Source organism: Tursiops truncatus, chromosome 9 (assembly GCF_011762595.2).
Source record: "Tursiops truncatus isolate mTurTru1 chromosome 9, mTurTru1.mat.Y, whole genome shotgun sequence".
Classification (NCBI taxonomy): Eukaryota; Metazoa; Chordata; class Mammalia; order Artiodactyla; family Delphinidae; genus Tursiops; species Tursiops truncatus.
Window position 1 is genome coordinate 50,091,123 of NC_047042.1, and position 20,550 is coordinate 50,111,672.

At 37.9% G+C, this 20,550-nt stretch overlaps 2 protein-coding genes across 9 annotated transcripts in view; both read left to right on the forward strand.

The window, feature by feature from the left end:
• The window catches only part of KRIT1 (KRIT1 ankyrin repeat containing), a 43,348-nt gene extending 31,765 nt beyond the window's left edge, over positions 1 to 11,583 (forward strand). For 7 of the 8 annotated variants that reach the window (XM_019927187.3, XM_019927213.3, XM_019927196.3 and 4 more), the window contains 2 exons: positions 4,757 to 4,873; positions 5,192 to 5,679. In XM_019927187.3, coding sequence (XP_019782746.1) covers positions 4,757 to 4,873; positions 5,192 to 5,260 — 186 coding nt within the window. In that variant the 3' untranslated portion in view covers positions 5,261 to 5,679. Of the gene's footprint in view, positions 1 to 4,756; positions 4,874 to 5,191; positions 5,680 to 11,373 lie in introns of those variants that run through there. The other variant, XM_073809731.1, reaches the window with a different exon arrangement.
• Positions 11,584 to 11,820: 237 nt separating this feature from the next.
• Positions 11,821 to 20,550, forward strand: part of LRRD1 (leucine rich repeats and death domain containing 1) — a 35,773-nt gene continuing 27,043 nt past the window's right edge. Inside the window, exon 1 of the mRNA XM_004317722.4 lies at positions 11,821 to 17,597. The gene's annotated coding sequence lies outside the window, so the exon portion shown is untranslated. The remainder of the gene's footprint in view (positions 17,598 to 20,550) is intronic.

Consider the following 20,550-nt stretch of genomic DNA (forward strand, 5'->3'; position numbering starts at 1 on the left):
GTTGGGAGATGGGCAAAATGGGTAAAGGGGGTCAAAAGGTACAAACTTCCAGCTGTAAAATAAATAAGTCATGGGGATGTAGTATAGAGCATGGTGACCATAGTTAATAATACTGTATTGCATATTTGAAAGTTGCTAAGGGAATAGATCTTAAAATTCCTCATCACAAGAAAAAGAAAGTTGTAACTATGTATGGTGATGGATGTTAATGATACTTATTGTGGGGATCATTTTGCAATATATATAAATATTGAATCATTATGTTGTATACCTGAAACTAATATAATGTTATATGTCAATTATACCTCAAAAAATGGGGGGAAGTGAATACTATATTTGCATAAGTATTGCTTTTGTATGCATAAAATGTCTCTTAAAGCCTTTAGAGGGGGGGAACCATGTAACTGGGAATAAGAGTAGAAGGGAGACTTTTCATTATATAGCATTTTGCAACTTAAAAAAATTTTTTTTAACTGTGAATGTATTACCTATTCTAAAAATTAGATTTAAATGAAAAAAATACAGATTTAAAAAAGGAAATATAATATCTGACACAAGTGGTTCATTTTGCAAATTAGAATAAGTTATAAGAACATTTTGGGGGGCAAGATGAAGTGTGGATGGGACTGTGAATACCTGTTAGAACTGTTCAGAGGTTTTCTATTCCACCATCTTTTTTTTTTTTTTTTTTTTTTGCGGTACGCGGGCCTCTCACTGTTGTGGCCTCTCCCGCTGCGGAGCACAGGCATGTGGGATCTTCCCAGACCGGGTCACGGACCCGTGTCCCCTGCATCATCAGGTGGACTCTCAACCACTGCACCACCAGGGAAGCCCCACTATTCCACCATCTTGATCTGGCCGCCCCTACTTCAGAGCTTTTCAGTCAGAGGCTTATTACTGTATTGTGCCCCTTTTTCTAATCAAAGTCATGATAATATAAATATGGTGTTATCAATTAATTTTAGCATATTTAACACATTTCACAGGATAAACAGCTTTCTAGTTAGTAATAGGAAGCAGATAAAAATCTGTTTTGTTCATTCAGATATGTCACGAATAGACTATTTTCCAAATCAGTTTAAGTAACTGAGCTTACGCATTTTTAAAAGGCGTTTTAGATTAGGGAATTTCATCGTAAACCTAACTTTTTTCATCATTTTTGTAAGTCTTTATTATGTAATCACATACCTTCTGAAAGTATCCCAATTGTAGTTTAGTTATTTCCTGATAACTCAGGATCATCATTATGGGCAACAGTTATTTTCCCATACTGTTAGAAATGCCTGTGAATGGAGATAAAGAATATGCAGGGACATAGGGCAGTGACTGACTTGGAACTTGATTTTTTGAAGTCTCTGATATCTGCTTGCTTTGGAGTCATTTGCTTATCATTTTCTATTTAGACTATTTTACTCATACAAAATAAGCTGCTTCTTATTAGCTTGTAACTACTTTTTCTATTCCTGTTGTACTAAAGAAATGAAGGAGAAATTCCCCTTGTCATTTCAAGAAATTTTTCCTCTGCTATTTCAGAGCATTTTATACAAATATCTGCAAATTCTTCTTCATCGAACTGGATGGTGATACTGTGGGCATAACACTGAGCCTTTTCTCTAAACTATATTTTGTGTTTGACTTTTGGGAGCATTCCAAATTTAGGCAACAATGAAAAGTTTTATATAGTATTCAAATGATGTTTCAGTAATATAACATTTCATATTATGAATAATATTCTGGTCCAGGAATTGAGTAAGTGAGATAGCAGTAGCAGGCAGAGGATGATAGTGTTATTAAGAATCTGCTTTTTCTAGAAATATAAATAGAAATGCTGTCATTGGGCATATAAAAAGGTGATTGAAACCAAGGGTAACAATGTTTTCTGTCCACATAATCATTACCCTGTGTTCTGTAAGCTACTGATAAATTTATGGCACCTATAAAAGCTCTAAGATAATTACATTTTCAAACGATATAGGAACAATCAGCTTGTCCTCAGTTGTCTTAGATTGACCAAATCTGCTAGGGTTGAATATGACAAGCTTGCTTAAATAAACATCTTCATCTGCAAAAATACATTCATTTGCATTTAAAAGTCTACATATGGGATACATTAGCCTCAGAGATTAAATCTCAGGAAAAGCCATAGAATACAGCTGTGTTGTTTTTTTTAATCTCAATTACTTCTGCCTTCTATATTTTGTTATTGTTTGGAATAATAAAAGTTGCCCCTCAGAAAATACAGCTCAGCCAGTTTCATATACTCATCAGAGACCTATCTTTCTACTTACATAAAATGTAGGCACTATCGAATAGGTAAATGCAGTGTTACAGTTCAATGTTTTACTATAGTGAAAGCATTACAGTCTTCATAACTGAACTGTACTTGTTGATATATCTTCAGCCTTAATACCACTGCTACATCCAGGCAATAGATTACCCTTTGCTGATGTCAATTTATGTAGACCATAATGCCCTTCTGAAATAAAACTGGTTCTTTAAATACCCATATAGTGCCATTGTTCATGGTCACTTGTCAACATCACTGTTTCTCCTGTGTGTCCTGGTTGGCTATGTCTACTTCTGACTTACATGGTTTTCCTTTTCTGCTCTCAACTATCCCTGTCATTTCTCTTACTTTTTTGACTTCCTTCACTAAGCACCTTCCCCTTTGTAGGTTTTACCTCCTAATGAGAGCTACTTTTTCCTTCTGGAGCAGACTGGTCTCTCAAAACAGCCATGTGGGCTCTTCAACTCCATTCAGCCGTTTTCATTATTGTGGATTTCTCAAGAATTCCTTTCTCCCTGCACACTGTCCTTTAAAAACAAAACCTTTATTTTTAACTTATGGCTTCAGTGCTTTTGTTGGTCATTTGACCTTCATGTAATCTAGGAGTTGCTATACCACAGATGTATTTTTTTTCTGTATATTAAACTGTTTTGAGGACATATTAAATGGACAGTTTCCTGTCTCTTGATTAAAGAAGTTTCAAGTCACTGATCCAAAAGATAGATAGTTTAAAGTTTTATGATATCTTAATTCAGTGTTTCATTGTGTACTTTGGTAAACAGCTATTTTAGTAGATCCTGTCTATAAGTTATATTTTATAAGTATAGCTATTTTAAAGCAAGATATTATTTTCTCATTATAAGTGGTATACACTCATGTAAATTAATTATATTACATTTCACTTACAGAACCTTTCAGAATGCCCTAAACCATTACCTTTCTGGCATATCCTTAGTTTATTATTTACAATCATTATGTTAAGAACTGCTAGTCATAGAGAGGTAATGTTTCTCAACATACTTATTTTAAAGGATGGCATGAACGCTTTCTTTGTATATGTGTATACAAAGAATATATTTTTAGGGTAAGAAAATGTAAGTTACTACTAGGAGATAATTGTTTTTTAAATAGTCCAAAGAATATATTGGATTCCTATTTAAATATACCATTATGTTACAACATGTAGGAATAGGGTACTGTAATTGGTTTTAAATAGTTCTGTTGAATATATGAAGGATATATTATTAATTTTTTAAATAATGCTTATATTTACAATAAATATATCAGCGTACTTATTTTCAGTGATATGAAATTGCCTAAATCGACATGTTACCCTATTACATAAATTTCAGATCTGAAAGTACTATATGAATATTCAAAAGGTACTGAATATATCAATAGTAAAAGGAATTGTTTTTAAGATGCAGAAAGTAAAAACTTGCAGTACACTTAATTTTCTTGAAAGCCACTGATAGAATGGGCATCTTTTTTTTTCCCCCCATCATTGGGTAAGTTTAAGGTGTACAATATGTTGATTTGATACACTTATCTGTTTCAAAATGGTTACCACAATAGCATTAGCCAACACCTCTATCACATTGCATAATTACAGTTTCTTTTTTCTGGTGAGAACATTTAAGATCTACTCTCTTAGCAACTTTCAAGCATATAGTACAGTATTGCTAACTATAATCATCATGCCCCACATTAGATCCCCAGAACTTATAACTGAAAGTTTGTACTACTTTGACCAACATCTCCTTAATTTCCACCACCCACCAGCCCCTGGTAACCACCATTCTACTTCCTGTTTCTGTGAGTTTGGCTGTTTTAGATTCCACATATAAGTGGTATCCTATGGTATTTGTCTTTCTTTGGCTTATTTCACTTAGCATAATGCCCTCCAGTTCCATCCATGTTGTTGCAAATGATAGGATTTCCTTATTTCTCATGGCTGAATAATACTTCTTTCTGTGTACACATATACAAATACATAGCACAGAATGGGCATCTTTAAATAATTTTGTTGGGCTTCCCTGGTGGCGCGGTGGTTGAGAGCCCGCCTGCCGATGCAGGGGACGCTGGTTCGTGCCCCGGTCCGGGAAGATCTCACATGCCACAGAGCGGCTGGGCCCGTGAGCCATGGCTGCTGAGCCTGCGCGTCTGGAGCCTGTGCTCCGCAGCGGGAGAGGCCACAACAGTGAGAGGCCCACGTACCGCAAAAAAAAAAAAAAAAAATTGTCATTCTGATAAGAATATCATTGCTCAAGGCAGTCTTCTAAGAGTCTACCATATATGTGGCTCTGTACTGCAGGCTGTGTGAAGTTAGTGTGGGCACTTTGAACAAGTTTTATTCTAACTGTCAAAACCACTGTGTTTAGACCTGTCTAGATAGGTGTAGATAGTAAGAGAAGATGGGTGTTGTTTTTAATAAATATTTCAATATAATGATTTCTAATTATGTTGCAGGCTTTACTCATCAGTCTTAAGTATGGTTGTTTTATGTGGCAGTTGGGAGATGCTGATACATGTTTTCAGATCCATAGTATGGAATATAAAATGAGCTTTATAGTACATACAAAACAGGTAAGTACCTAATCAGTTATTCTGGACTTCTAGTAATAAACTCTACTGTATTAATAAAGTTATTTCTTTTTTTAAAAATGACAGTCCATTTTACTTTAAGGAAAACCTCTAACATGAAGTTAACATATTTAAGACCAAGGTAAAAAGGCAGGCCTTTCCTAAGCAAAGCCAGAAACTTATCTGAATAATTTATTGCAGTCTTATAACAATGAAAAGTTCCTTTTCAAATACATAGAGAACTGTCTGTCCACTGCCATGTATGTCATTTACACATTCTTACATGTTTCAAATTTATTGTCAACGTATTTTACTTTGTAGGCCGGCCTTGTGGTAAAACTACTAATGAAGCTAAATGGACAGTTAATGCCCACCGAAAGAAATTCATGAGAGGAAAGCAACTGATACTTAAGCCACCACATTTTGTGATATAGATTTTTTCCATGAAAGATTTCTTAAACTATTACTTTTAACAAGGCATTTAGTCTCTTGTAATATATATGTATACTATTACATTGTACAGAATCTGTACTTATGTTTGGTGTGTAATATACCAATTAGTTTTATATAATATCCTAATAAGGTAATCTAATTTTTAGGAGAAACACACAAAAATGTGTAGATTGATAGTCTGTATAATATTAGACAAAACAGTAAGCTTTATAAAAAGTTATTTTTGGTAAATGGTACAGAATTTAGAGTGGAATATGATGAAATTAAAATATAGCTTTGCTATGACTTTGTGTATCATTTCAAAATGTACAGAAAGTCACATGATTTGAATAAAGAAAATGTGTTTTCTACTTAAAGCATATGTAACACTGTTACTTAAATTTTTTTTTGTAATCTCTGAACATTTCTCAACATGTTTTTAAAAGACTTAGTTAAAATGTTTATTTGGTATAAGCTAGTATTTCTCAACGTATTATAGTTCTTGAACCCCCTGCATCATAATTACCTGAGTGCCTCTTAAAAACAAGGATTTCAGGGACAAGTTCTAGACAAGTTCATTCACTCTTGGAAATAGCAGGGCCTGGGAATTTTTTCTTAAGTTTTACTTAATTTTCTGTTGAAATAATTCCAGACCTAATGATGAACTTGTATTATTAAAGTTAAGTAAATTACACAGAACTGCCTGGCACATAAGCACAAACATACATGGACACATAGACTAAGTGACAATCTCTGAATATTACTAGTTGCATTTGTTAAGAACATGTTGTATTTTTATGAGTTGGCTCAATGATGTATTTATATTGCCTTTATATTGTAGGAAGTAGATCACCAAATATCTGGTTGTTTTATTTAGGGGAGCACAGGTATCATATTAGGAGCTAACTTGATTAATCTGCTATTTAATAAGCTTAGAAATTAGTCTTTCCAAGCTAACAGGTTGTTGTGTTCTAAGTAAGTCCAGAGATAACAGTAGTAATACTTAAAATTATCATACAGGTTGCAGATAATTTTTTTATATTATCATCTACTCTTCACGTTGACATCTGCATATTTTTAATGGTGGTCTGCTGAGCTTTATTAAAATTAAGGGGACTTCCCTGGTGGTCTAGTGGTTAAGACTCCATGCTCGCAATGCAGGGGGCCCGGGTTTGATCCCTGGTCAGGGAACTAGATCCCGCATGCCGCAACTAAAAGATCCCGCATGCAGCAACTAAAAAGATCCTGCACGCGGTAATGAAGATCCCACATGCTGCAGCTAAGATGCAGTGCAGCCAAATAAATATAAATATTAAAAAATAAAATAAATAAAATTAAGATTATGTGGTTTAGTAAGTTTAATGAGAAAGCCTGATTTATCTTTAATTCTGTGCTAAGCACTTTTGACTCTACATAGACAGTTCTCTGTTCAGTTTCATCCATTCCAATAGCCTCAATTGTTACCAAATACGCTGTTGGCTCCCAAACCTAAAACTTCAGCCTCAACCTCTCTTCTGAATTCTAGATCTTAATCTCCAATTTCTTGGTATTCTAGCTCCACCTAAATGGTTTACACAAGCAACGTCTGTTTCATCATAGCTGGAAACGGAATTTGTTTCATCTACCTGCTCCATTCTATCCTTACACTTGTGTTCTCTGGTTAATGGCATCAAACTGCATCCAGTTGCTTACCCTGGAAATCTGGGAGTGGTCTATAACTTCTCCCTCTTTAATCACCCTACACATTCCACTTAGCGAATTCTGTCAAATGTCTTGTGAGTCCTTTCCTATTCCCTTCTTCTGTGTTTGCACTGCAGCCACCCTAGTTCCAAGTCCTCGCAGTCTATTCTTGGGCTCATTGTAGCTTCTTCCCCTGGCCTCCCCAGCTCAGGCTCTAAACCCTGCCACACTGGTGCCAAGTTAACCTTTCTCATAGATCTGATTATTTCATTACCCTCTTAAAACCCTCCTCACTGATGTAAAGTTAAATTCCAATTCCTAAGTGTTGAATACACTAACCTGCCTATCTAGATTAATTTCTAACCAATTCTCCCACACTCATCCTGTGCTCCTACCCCAGTGTTTCCCAACACTAGCTCTGCAGTTACCTGGGGAGTTTTGGTACTTTATGACTCAATAATTTTCAGGTGGGGCCCAAGCATTTCTGTTGTGAAAGTATCCCAGGTGTTTTTGATTTATAGCTTAGGGTTTAGAACTGCTGTTGTAATTAACTTTAGGAAATAGCTGAATGCTTTTCCTTCCACAGAGGGAAGTGAGGATGCATCAGTGCTGCATCAAACAACTCCCTGCTCCATTGAGTACAGTGTACCCTGCCAGAGTTGTACAGTATGGCTGCCCTGAGAGAAGGAAGAGGAAATTATTGGAGTAGCATGGCTCTTAAAAGCTTAAAAATATGTAGCATTAAGAAGTCAATTTCAAAGTTAATATTGAAAAAAAATTCATCATTGCCAGACCATAACAAACCAGAAATAAACAATAAGGGGAAAATGCAGACAGCTTTTAATGAGTGCCTAGGATTGGTCAAGCACTATACGAGCACTGGGGATAAAAGATATTATTTTCCTTTTCATCATTCTTTCAATAAATTTTTGAGTGCCTTTTATGTGCCAGGGATCCAGTGGTAAGAAAAAGTCCCTGCCTTCAGGGATCAGAGTTTAGTGAGGGAGATAATAAGTACTCATATTTATGAACTGTGATGAGGGACTTCCCTGGTGGCACAGTGGTTAAGAATCCGCCTGCCAGTGCAGGGGACACGGGTTCGAGCCCTGGTCTGGGAAGATCCCACATGCCGCGGAGCAACTAAGCCTGTGTGCCACAACTACTGAGCCTGTGCTCTAGAGCCCGTGAGCCACAACTACTGAGCCTGTGCGCCACAGCTACCGCTCGCATGCCTAGAGCCTGTGCTCCCCAACGAGAAGCCACCGCAATGAGAAGCCCACGTACCGCAACAAAGAGTAGCCCCCACTCTCCGCAACTAGAGAAAGCCTGCGTGCAGCAACGAAGACCCAACGCAGCCAAAAAATTAATTTTTAAAAAATTTTTTAAAAATCTTCACCCATAAACTATGATGAAAGAAAAATAAAATGTACTATCTAAGCAAGAAGAGGGAAACTTGATCTAGTCTTAGAGATCAGGAGAGGCTTCCTCGAGCCAGTGCTGCTTGAGCTGGCATCTGAGGAGTAAGCAGGAATGAATGATGTGAAGAGAGTTGAGGGGAAAGGAAATGAGGTGAGATATTTTGACCTCAAGGATGGTCTTGGAGAATTCATGAGAGGAATTACAATTTTTAGCTAAGAAGTGAATTCAAACAGTTGTTTATCCAAATCACAGCAAATGAATTTCCATTGTAGAAATAAAACTAGAATGGGTAACCCTGTGCATGATAACTGCATTGTAAAGAGGAAAACTTACTGAAGAACTACGTCTTGTAAGATTAAAAATTGCAAAATTTGACCCTAGAAAAATTAGACTTGATAGAAATATATAATGAAGTAAAACTGCCCATAGTTCTTGACCAAATTTAATAGAAGAATTGCATAAATAAAATATAGATTTTAATTTGATCCTGAGGAACTCAGTGGCAAAAACTGTAATTGGAAGAATTTGATATGTGCAAAAAACTGATTTATTAATCAATTCCTTTAAAATTTACAGAGAAAAAAACAATGAAATTATTTCTTACCGAAATAATGTCAGTCAGATGAAAATGGGAAAAATTTAAATTGTTTTTGCTGTACTGTGTGTATAGGAAACTGATCATGAAATTAAACTGGTTTGAGTACATGCAAAAAATATTTCCTCAACAAAAATCCATCTGTGATGGTATGATTCCCATTTAACATTTGTATTCGTAAAGCCAGAATGCCTCCATGGTCATATCTGGTATTTGAAGAGGCAGGATAGGCAGACTGAAAAGGTCCTAAAGCAAAAGAGGGGTAAACCCTGGGGGCTCTTAGAAACCAAAGTGCTTCAGGCAAAGAAATATATTTTAGACATCTTAGGGTGTAGATGAGAAAAGCAATTTCAGTACATTGTGCCAATTTCTATTATAAGAGGAAGTGCTGGTTGTTCAGAATTCATTTGAAGGGCACCAAGGATAAACAGGAAATACTTCCCCATCAGTTAAATAATAATAATAACTAATACTTTAAAATGGTGCATACTATATGGCTGGCATTGTCTGAAGCACTTTTAGATATATTAATTCATATATATCTATATATAGAGATATATATGTATGTTTAATCCTCATAACAATAACTTTGAGGCAGTTACTATAATTCCCATGTAACAGATGAAGAAACAGAACATAGAAAGAACATAGAAAACATTTGTTTTCTATCTTTTAAAAAGCTTAGGAGCCAAACTTCCTAACACAGTAATGTAAATGTTTTCATTTTCTTATGTTGTATAACCTGAGTACAACTTTATATGTAGAGGTTATGTTACTTGTCTAAGATCAAAAACCAATAAGTGGTAATCAGAATTCAAAATCTGGCAATCTGTCTTCTGAATTTAGACATTAGTCAGGTAAAGGAGAGGTAGCTGAGAGGTTTATCCAAAAAAAAAAAAAAGATCAAATCTTGAAGGATGTTGTGCTCCCTGCTAATGAGCCATTGGAGCATTTAGGACTTGACTAGTTCAGATTTGTGTGTTGAAAGATCACCCTAGGTCACTGTACAGAAGGGCTCAAAGGGGTCTGAGCAAGAAGATATAAAACAATGGGAAGAAATGGATCAATGTTTTGACAAAACCAGTGACCTTTTGGATATGAGGAATTAGGAAGAGACAGGAATCACAAATAATTTCCCTCTTTCTGTCTTGGGCAACTGGAAAAATGGTACCACCATATATGCTTAACATAGGGAAGGGAGGAGGAGGGTTTGAAGAAATGTGTTGAAATCCTGGTGCCTAAGGGACATGTAGGTGGAGATGCCCCTGGCCTGAAGCTCAGAAGGCTCTGCTTGAGTGGCAGTTGAAACTACAGGAACATATTTAAAGTCACCCAGGAAGAGAGTAGAGAGAAGCAAGCCAAAGAATGCCATTTGAGAAATGGGCAAAGGTAGGGCAACACACAAAGCATCTTGTTAGGTACGTGGATATCAGTATGGAAAAGAAACAGCTTGGCACCATCCTGCATACTATATATTAATAAATTTCATATGGGCAGAAGTAAGTATTAAAAGAATCTTTAGGGGACTTCCCTGGTGGTGCAGAAGATTCTTAACCACTGCAGGGGACACGGGTTCGAGCCCTGGTCCGGGAAGATACCACGTGCCGCAGAGCAACTAAGCCCGTGCACCACAACTACTGAAGCCCACATGCCTAGAGCCCATGCTCTGCAACAAGAGAAGCCACCGCAGTATGAAGTCTGCGCGTTAGAGTGATGACTTATGGGTTTGTGTTGGATGGTAGGGGCAGGGCTGCAGGGAGGTTGGTAACCACATCACTAAGGCCAGGAGTTTAAAGAAAGCTTTTATGGCAAGTAAAACCTAAAGGCTGAGACAAGGAAGAATATTTATACCAATATGATTCATAATGGACCCAAACTAGAAATATCTAAATGTCCATCAACAGTACAATCATGAGTGTGCTGCATGATTTCATTTATATAAAGTTCAAAAATCAGCCAAATAAGTTGATGGGGATAAATATGAGAATAGTAGTTACCTTGTGAGGGGAGTGACGGGGACAAGGTACAAAAAGGGTACTGGAATATTCTATCTCTTTTTTTTTAATTGGGGTATGGTTGATTTACGGGGTTGTGTTGGTTTCACGTGTATGGCAAAGTGATTCAGTTATATATATGTATATTCTTTTTCAGATTCTTTTCCCTTATAAGTTATTACAAGATATTGAATATAGTTCCCTGTACTATACAGAAGGTACTTGTTGGTTACCTATATTATATTTTATATTTTATGTGTTAACCCCAGGCTCATAATTTATCCCTCCCCTCCTTTCTCCTTTGGTAACCATAAGTTTGTTTTCTATGTCTGTCGGTCTGTTTCTGTTTTGCGTATAAGTTCATTTGTGTCATTTTTTTTTAGATTCCACATATAAGCAATATCATGATTAAAAAAAAAAAAATGAAGCCCACGCACTGCAATGAAGAGTAGCCCCCGCTGGCGGCAACTAGAGAAAGCCCGTGCGCAGCAACAAAGACCCAACGCGGCCAAAAATAAATAAATTTAAAAAAAAAAAAAGAATCTTTAGGGCTTCCCTGGTGGCGCAGTGGTTGAGAGTCTGCCTGCCGATGCAGGGGACACGGGTTCGTGCCCCGGTCCGGGAAGATCCCACATGCCGCGGAGCGGCTGGGCCCATGAGCCATGGCCTATGAGCCTGCGTGTCCAGAGATTGTGCTCCGCAGCGGGAGAGGCCACAGCAGTGAGAGGCCCGCGTACCGCAAAAAAAAAAAAAAAAAGAAAAAAAAAAACTATGTATTTAAAAAAAAAAAAAAAAAAGAATCTTTAGGGAATTCCCTGGCGGTCTAGGGGTTAGGACTCTCGCTTCCATTGCAGGGGGCATGGGTTTGATCCCTGGTGGGGGAACTAAGATCCTGCAAGCAGCACCGTGTGGCCTAAAAACAAACAGAAAAACAACGAGAAAAGAAAAAATAAAGGGATCCTTAATATCACTAGAGAAAAACAGATCAATATATTTTAGAGCACATTCATTTATGGATTTTTTAATGGGTATCATGAGAAATAGGTGTTTAAAATGCCTTTAAATGTACACAATAAAAAGGAAAGCAAAAGAATCAGGGAATTTAGAGCAACTGGAATTCCTACATAGCAATAGCAATGCAAAATGGCACAACCATTTTCAAAAACAGTTTGGTAGTTTCTTATAAGTTAAATATATACCAACTGTAGGACCCAGTCATTCCACTCCTAAGAATTTATCCAAGAAACAAAAACATGTTCACATAAAAATTTGTATGCAAATATTTATAGCATACATTTCTCATTTTTTCATAATTCATAATGAAATGTAATTACTCATAACTGCCCCAAACTAGAAACATGCCAAATATCCTTCAGTGGGTGAGTGAATAAACAAACTCAGGTACATCCATACAATGGAATACTACTCAGTAACAAAAAATAAACTGTTGATGAACAAAATGGATGAATTTCAAATGCATTATGGTAACTGAAAGCCAGACTCAAAAGGTTACATACTGTAGCATTCCTTTTAGATGACATACTGGAAAAGGCAAAACTATACAGTCAGAAAGCAAATAATGATTATCAGAGGTTAAGGATGGGGGTGAGGGGATGTGGGGATATAAAGGGGCAGCACAAACGAATTTGGGGGAGTAAAAACTGTTCTATATCCTCATCATGATTGACAAATACTCGGTGTATTTGTCAAATCTCACAAAACTGTACATCAGAAAGGATTCTACATAAATTTTAAAAGTACATTAAAGAAACGAATCACAACTTGCTATACAAGTGTTGAAAATTTACCAAAAATATATGTAGATTTAATGGAAATATAAGTCAGTATTCAAATTCTAATAGTGAGTGGTCAAAGAAGATTCACAGCTTATACGTTCAGAAATGCAGACAACTATAAAAAGTGGAAAAATACAAATCTTTGCTAACAAAAATGCAAAACAACCTTATTAAAATAGTTAAAATAGTATGAAGTAATAAAACAACTAATTACATTAATAAAAATCAATGACAACGCAGGATTAAGACAACATATGAGAATATATTCTGGGTAGTACTGAAAATTGGTTTAATCTGCTGGTAAAGCCATCTGGGAAATGTTTACTCTCCTTGACCTGATGATCCCACATTGAGGACAATCCAAGGATGAGCCCACTATCCCCACTTTCTCATTTGCAGTGCTCTACTGGCACAAGTTCCCTTACTTGCCTAGGAAGTAAACCATATGTGATGCAATTCAACAGGGGAAAAAAGTAATAGTTGTCTAACATTACTGTAAAACTGGAAGAAAATTGTACAGTTAAAAATAATATATACCTAAGGCAATTGCTTTTAAAACAAGTCTCCACCAGAGCATTCCAAATGCTTTAGTTGTTACAGGATCATGTAATAATGCCATTAACTCAATTATATGATCAAATAATGTATGTATAATCTCAAACCAGTAGTCAGCGAATCATTTGTTGATTTTGGAATATGTTATGTTTTAATAACATGCCTTCCCAGTTATATTTTACAGATGCTGATAATACTTGTTTGTATTTACTGAATACATACTAGTAGGGCAATGAAAGGGAAAGAACCTAAAATGGCAAGTCATATATGGATAGAAAAACAGATAAATTTTTCACTTAATTCAAATATGCACCATTTTTCCTTTCTGGATTGTTGGCTTTCAATTAATATTGAATTTAGTTTCGTACATATAACCACTAGGAGGAAGAAAAGCCAAATCTGGATTTTTAATTTATTTCAGCCACTTCACTCACAAATAATTTACTGTATATAGTTAAAAGTTGGATTTTAATTAATTTTATCTGAACTTTGGCTTACTTGTTAAGTTACCTCCTATCTTAAAATACATGGATATTCACACACCACTCATTGTTTTATATTGTATAACAGTTTAAAAGCAGGGTTTCACTATGTGGTATAAAGTTAATTACATTTTTCCCTCTTTCTTAGTCATAATCATTGAAATGGTAAATATATCACTTCTCATTTACATTACTGTATAAATGAGGAAAGATTCAGAAATAGACATTTTCCAAGATGGATTAAATACTATTATAGGAGTTACCACAACAAAATGTTTTTGAAACTTAGCTTATTTTCAAGTTCTAAACAAAATTTGAGACAATTCTTAGGTAGAAGTAATCCCAGTCTGCTTTTTAAGGTGGAGTTTAAATCACAAGTCAGAACCTTAGTATTTAAATTCCCTAAAAGAAACGGGAGGAGGGGGATAAGAAAACTACCTGTATTATGAAGACCAAAGGTAATATAAATTGCAATATTAAGATTAAAAAGCTTTTTTCACCTCTACCTTATGCTGAGTAAAGAAGGTAAGTATACTAATTAGTACTCTAATGCTCTTGATTAAACAAATACCAGACCTCTGGAACACTAGCAAATTATATGTATTTCCAACAGTATGATAGGGACATAAAAACAGACATATATGTCAATGGAATAGAACAGAGAGCCCAGAAATGAGCCCACACATATATGGTCAGTTAATTTATGACAAAGGAGCCAAGAATACACATTGCGGAAGGGATAGTCTCTTCAATAAATGGCATTGGGAAAACTGGACAGCCATATACAAAACAATGAAACTGGATCACTATCTTACACTGTACACCAAAACTAACTCAAAATGAATTAAAGACTTTAACTTAAGATCTGAAACCATAAAACTAGATGAAAGCATAGTGGGTAAGCTCCTTGATATACATCTTTGTGATGATTTTTTGAATTTGACACCAAAAAATCACTCACACACACACACACACACACACACACACACACACAGTGGAATATTACTTGGCCATAAAAAAGAAAATCTTGCCATTTGCGACAACATGGATGGACCTTGAGGGCATTATGCTAAGTGAAATAAGTCAGAGAAAGACAAATACCATATGATCTTGTAAGGATGTGGCAATATTATCTTGTAATAAAACCTGAACTCAGGGCTTCCCTGGTGGCGCAGTGGTTGAGAGTCCGCCTGCCGATGCACGGGACATGGGTTCATGCCCCAGTCCGGGAAGATCCCACATGCCGCGGAGCAGCTGGGCCCGTGAGCCATGGCCGCTGAGCCTGCGCATCCGGAGCCCGTGCTCCGCAACGGGAGAGGCCACAACAGTGAGAGGCCCGCGTACCGCAAAAAAAACCCCAAAAAAACCTGAACTTATAGATCTAGAGAACAGATTGGTGGTTGCCAGAGGCAGGGGATGGAGGGGGAGATATGAAGTGGATCAAAAGGTAAAAATTTTCTGTTAAAGCATAAAGTCCTAGGGATATAAGTACTATTTGAAAGTTGCTAAAAGAGTAGATCTTAAAAATTCTCATCGCAAGAACAAAATTTTGTAACTATGTAGGTTGACAGATGTTAGACTTACTGTGGTGATCGTTTTGCACATATACAAATATTGAATCATTCTGTACACCAGAAACTAACAATGTTATATGTCAATTATATCTCAATTTTAAAAACCACCAAGTTCTTAACTCATTAGGCAGATGACAAATTACAAGTACAATCCACAAAATAGCATGCTAAAAGGCTACACATGTAGAATTATTATAGAGAAGGGAGCCTCACCGCTTTTCATAAATTCTAAAAAGTAAGCCGTAATCATTATTCAACTTTAAATTCCAAATTTGAATTTGGTGGTGACGGGAGGGGTTGGAAGGCTGTGGAAAAGGACTGGGAAAAGTCGTGGGCCAACCACCCTGATAACCAGGAGGGCCATGACTATTCACCAAGGCAGCAACATCCAGGCCGAGGGGAAGCATCCAACTGCCTAGACCAGGGACCTTGCAAATGAAAGGTGAGCCTTTGATATGAGTCTATAGATAATGACGCATAGGAGTTTTCCTGTTAAACCGGCACTCAAAGGACATTTTAAACATCACTTTGAAATAGGGATGTGATGGTGTTCATCAAAAGATATGAATGAATTCAAGTGGCATTTTTAGAGTACTTTATTTCAATCATGATAGAACACTTGGTATATTCAATTTTGTAACATTTTAGATATTGGTATTGTTAGGGGAAACACTGAAACCACCCACCCTGGCATGAGTTATCTTACAACAGGAGTTCTTGGTAAGGAACGCGGAACTAACAAGCTACCACCAACTGTAAGAATTTGGGAAAGGTCAAAAGGAGAGAGGAGATGTCAGTCCATGTGTCCTACCAGCCTCCCAGAATCCTCCTCGCTGGAATCCATCTTGGCTGAGCATGCAAGCGCCACCAGGAAGGACCCTGAGTCAGAATGATTGGCCAGAGACAACCCGGAAACTAACTCCATTACCATAAAACCCAAGACTGCGAGCCACGTGGCAGAGCAGTCCTCTGGGTTCCCTTACCCTGTTGCTCTCCACCAGGTGCCCCTTCCAAATAAAGTCTCTTGCTTTGTCAGCACATGTGTCTCCTCGGGCAATTCATTTCCGAGTGTTAGACAAGAGCCCACTCTCGGTCTCTGGAAGGGGTCCCCCTTTCTGCAACATTATTAGTAAACCAAGGAATTCCTTTTAAAGTTTTCTATTTCCCTTTTCTTAAAGTTCTATTATCCGGTTCTTCAATTACATTCTCACATTCTACAAATAATTCCTGTTTTTCTGATAAATACCGTGTTTTTGTTATATTAGGCTAGGACTAAATTAGTCCTGTAACTTTTCCTCCTCCTGTTGTTTAGATGATGGGAGAAAGGAAGTCACACTCACCCCAAGAGCTTTCTCAAAGCTCAGCCACCTCTCCTGCCTACATTCATTCCCCAGTACTATTCTTGGTAACTTCAAAGGCAGACACGCCTCCAAATCAAATCCTCATGGTCTCGGGGATCCCTTTAAACACAGGTGCAGTCGCCACCTCCTGGAGATCAGCATAAACTCGGTTATTCCTGAGCTCGGGTTGCTCTCCTTCAGCCTGGTTCGTGGTTTGGGAGCCTCGCCCACCCTGAAGAATAGCCCGGGAGCAACCGAGACAAAAGAGGTTGGACTGGCTGTTTGGTTAAACCAAATGAATTGGTTCGGTGACAAGCTGCGTCCTCCATGTCACTAAATGCCATTTTCACCGCGCCTGTATCGCCTGCTGTTCATCCCACAGGCAGGAAAATCAGGTTCCGGGAGAAAAACCTCGGAGCATGACTATCCGTGAAGTCGGACTCGAGTGGATTAGCGTGGTAGTAACCTCTGGGGACCAGGGCCCTGGCCCGTGGCTTTTCATCCCCGCGGCTTCTTAGAATCAGAAGCCTGGGACGCCCCCGACCAATTAAATCAGAACCCTTATCTACTTGGGAGATTCTAATGCTCAAGCCGAGGACCCAGGCGCGCGTTCTCTACTCAGCACGCGGAGGCCGGCGCGCGTCCCTCCTGGGGAATTGAATGGAGGCCCGGGCCTCCCCCGAGGTGTCCTAGTGTGACCGGGGGCCAGCTCACAAACGCGCGGGGGCGCGGCAGAACCCAGGCGCCAGGCCACTGCTGCCGTGGGCCCAGGCTCGCGTCAGAGCCGAACAGCAGGCCGCCGCCGTCGCTGGAGTCCTTGGAGGCGACTCCTCCCGCCACTCGCTGCGGAAAGACTCCAGGTGACACGAAGCTCTGTGACTTACTTTGGCGGCCCTCTAAGCCAAATCCAGGTTTTCTCCTCCCGTTTCCCCTCAACACCTGCGGCTCTGCGTGTCTTCCCTTTTCTCTATGCCCCTGGGATACCCATTTCGAGAGTGTGTGCATCCTGTCCTACGTTGCTTTAGCCTCTGTTCAGTGGCCATTTCTTCACATTCTAGGAAGCAATTTGTCGATGCTGCACGGTATAAAAATGCCCCTGTGGCTCCCTGAACGTCCATGTCTTTCAGCTCTGTAACAAATTACATTGGGTCATTGTTCAACTTACTAATATTTAGGGAAACAGTATTGGTATCTATTTTTGCCTATCAAATTGGCAATATTTGTTTTTAACTGAAACTCTCAGTGCTTGTGAGAATGAGGACAGACAATATAGTATACATTTTTAGAATGTTATTTAGTTGTGTATATCAACCTTAAAAATGCTCACATGGGAATGGTTAAATAATTGATGGTACATCCTTCTATGGAATATTTCTCAGGCATGAAAGATAAACTTTTCAAATATTTGATTTCAAACCATGGTATGTTAACTATGATTTATATTCTGTGACAATGTAAATGTTTCATATCTGTACCGTTCAATAATGTAGTCGCCAGCCAAGTGTGGCTTCTCAGCACTTCAATTGTGGCTAGTATGACTGAGGAGCTAAACTGTAATTTAACTAAATTGAAATTGAAATAGCCACATGTGGTTAGTAGCTACCATATTGGACAATGATGGACAGTCTCAATTTTGTTTAAAAAAAAGTATATATATGATATTCATCACTGGCTATCTCTAAGAAACAGACATCATAGTTGCTTCTCCAGCACCTATTCTTCCTTTGGATTGCTCTATCTCCCCGATATGTGTATATATGTGGGTGTTTATGTGTGTGTGTGTGTATATATATATATATACACACACACACAGATATCATCTCTGACTCAGTTTCTTCTCCAATACCAGTCCAAACTGGGTGCAGCATTCATGGCCAATCTGTAGGTACCCACACATGGAGACCAGAGCAACACTTATTTGATTCTGTATCTTTTAAAAACAACCCTTTTGTTACATAGCAATGGGAATGTACCTAATGCTGCTAACTGTACACTTTAAAATGGTTAAACTGATAAACTTTATGTATATTTTACCACAATAAAAACAAAACAACACCCCTTTTGCAGAAAAACAACCAAATACCAGAGGATAAAACTACCATAAACTATGGTGACCCACCAATATCACAACCCCATGTATGCCATGCTTACTAAAGCACAAGGGCTAAAGCCACCTGAAGAAGGCATTCCCACAAAAGCCAACTGCACAATCTGGGCTGCTACAAAATACCAAGGTCAAAACTCCAAGGCTGTAAACCATGAACCCTCACAACCCCCAGAGCCTTAATTTCCCTAGTTGTATTTATTTTTCAAAGTGTTCAGCCAATACACCAGATGTTGCAAATTGTGGACAAAGAATAACACCCTTTCTTCCCCTCCCAAGTTTCTTATCATTAAATATAACCAGCTACAAAGAAGTCAAAACATCACATTTATGACTGATAAAGCAGTTTAGAGAGAGTGGCTTTGGTCTACAGCTAAGTGAACTTGTAATAATTTGCCACTGAATTTGACATAATTACCTTGTCATCACACAGATGGACAGCCTTGGCTGCCCCAGCAGGTATGCAGCCCTTTTATTCTATGGAAGACAACCGGCTAGAACACAAATCTTGCAGACAGAAAGACTGGAAGGAGGGAGCCCAAAAGGGCCTGAGTTCATCCGTCATCCAAGTCTCCTCTTCTCTGAAGAGGAGATATAGTGGAGATGAGGCTCAAGACCAAGGGCATTGCATGAGTAGAAACTTGAAAGTCAGGAGAAAGCATGAAAACTTGAAGTCAGGAGAAAGCAGTTACTTCCCCACATGTCTCAAGAAGAAAAAGAAAATTTGGACAAACCAGTAACCATTAACTCAATAAGAGATCAAAAAGCAAATTTTACAGAACCTTCAGGGAAGAGATTATTCCTATAATATATAAAATACTTCAAGAAGTAGGTAACTAGGTTGTTACCCAGCTCATTTTATGAGCATAGTATAACCTTGACAGTAAAACTGGACAAGAACGGTACAGAAAAGGGAAATTACTAGCAAAATTACTAATGACATAGGCATTAAAAATTCTGAGTAAATGTTACATTTAATTCAGAAGTAAATTAAAAAGTAATATATTATGACCAAGTTTGATTTATCCAAGAAATGCCACATGTTCAATAAAGAAAATCTATCAATGTAATACACCACATTAGCAGATTAAAGAAATAAGACAGCGGCTATCATTCCTCCTATTCCACATTGTGTTGCAGGGCTTAACAAGTGTAGTAAGACCATAAGAATAAACAAGAGTCAGGGACTGGATAAGAAGAAAGAAAAAAAACACCAATATTTATGATATTGTCCCTGTAGAAAATCCAGGAGAATGTGTAAATTTATTAGAACTAATAAGAGAGCCCGGTCAGCTTGCTGGATACAAAATCAACAAATAAAAATTAGTAGTGTTCCTGTATACCAGTATTTTAAAAACTAAAAAAAAAAAGGGCTTCTCTGGTGGCGCAGTGGTTGAGAGTCCGCCTGCTGATGCAGGGGACGCGGGTTCGTGCCCCGGTCCGGGAAGATCCCACATGCCGCGGAGCGGCTGGGCCCGTGAGCCATGGCCGCTGAGCCTGTGCGTCCGGAGCCTGTGCTCCGCAACGGGAGAGGCCACAACAGTGAGAGGCCCACGTACCGCAAAAACAAACAAACAAAAAACTAAAAAAAAAGACACAGGAAACAGATATCATTCCCAACAGTAACAGAGCTATATCACATTATTAAATAGGAAGATTCAACGTCATAAATACATCACTTCTTTCCCAAATTAATTTACAAATTCAAT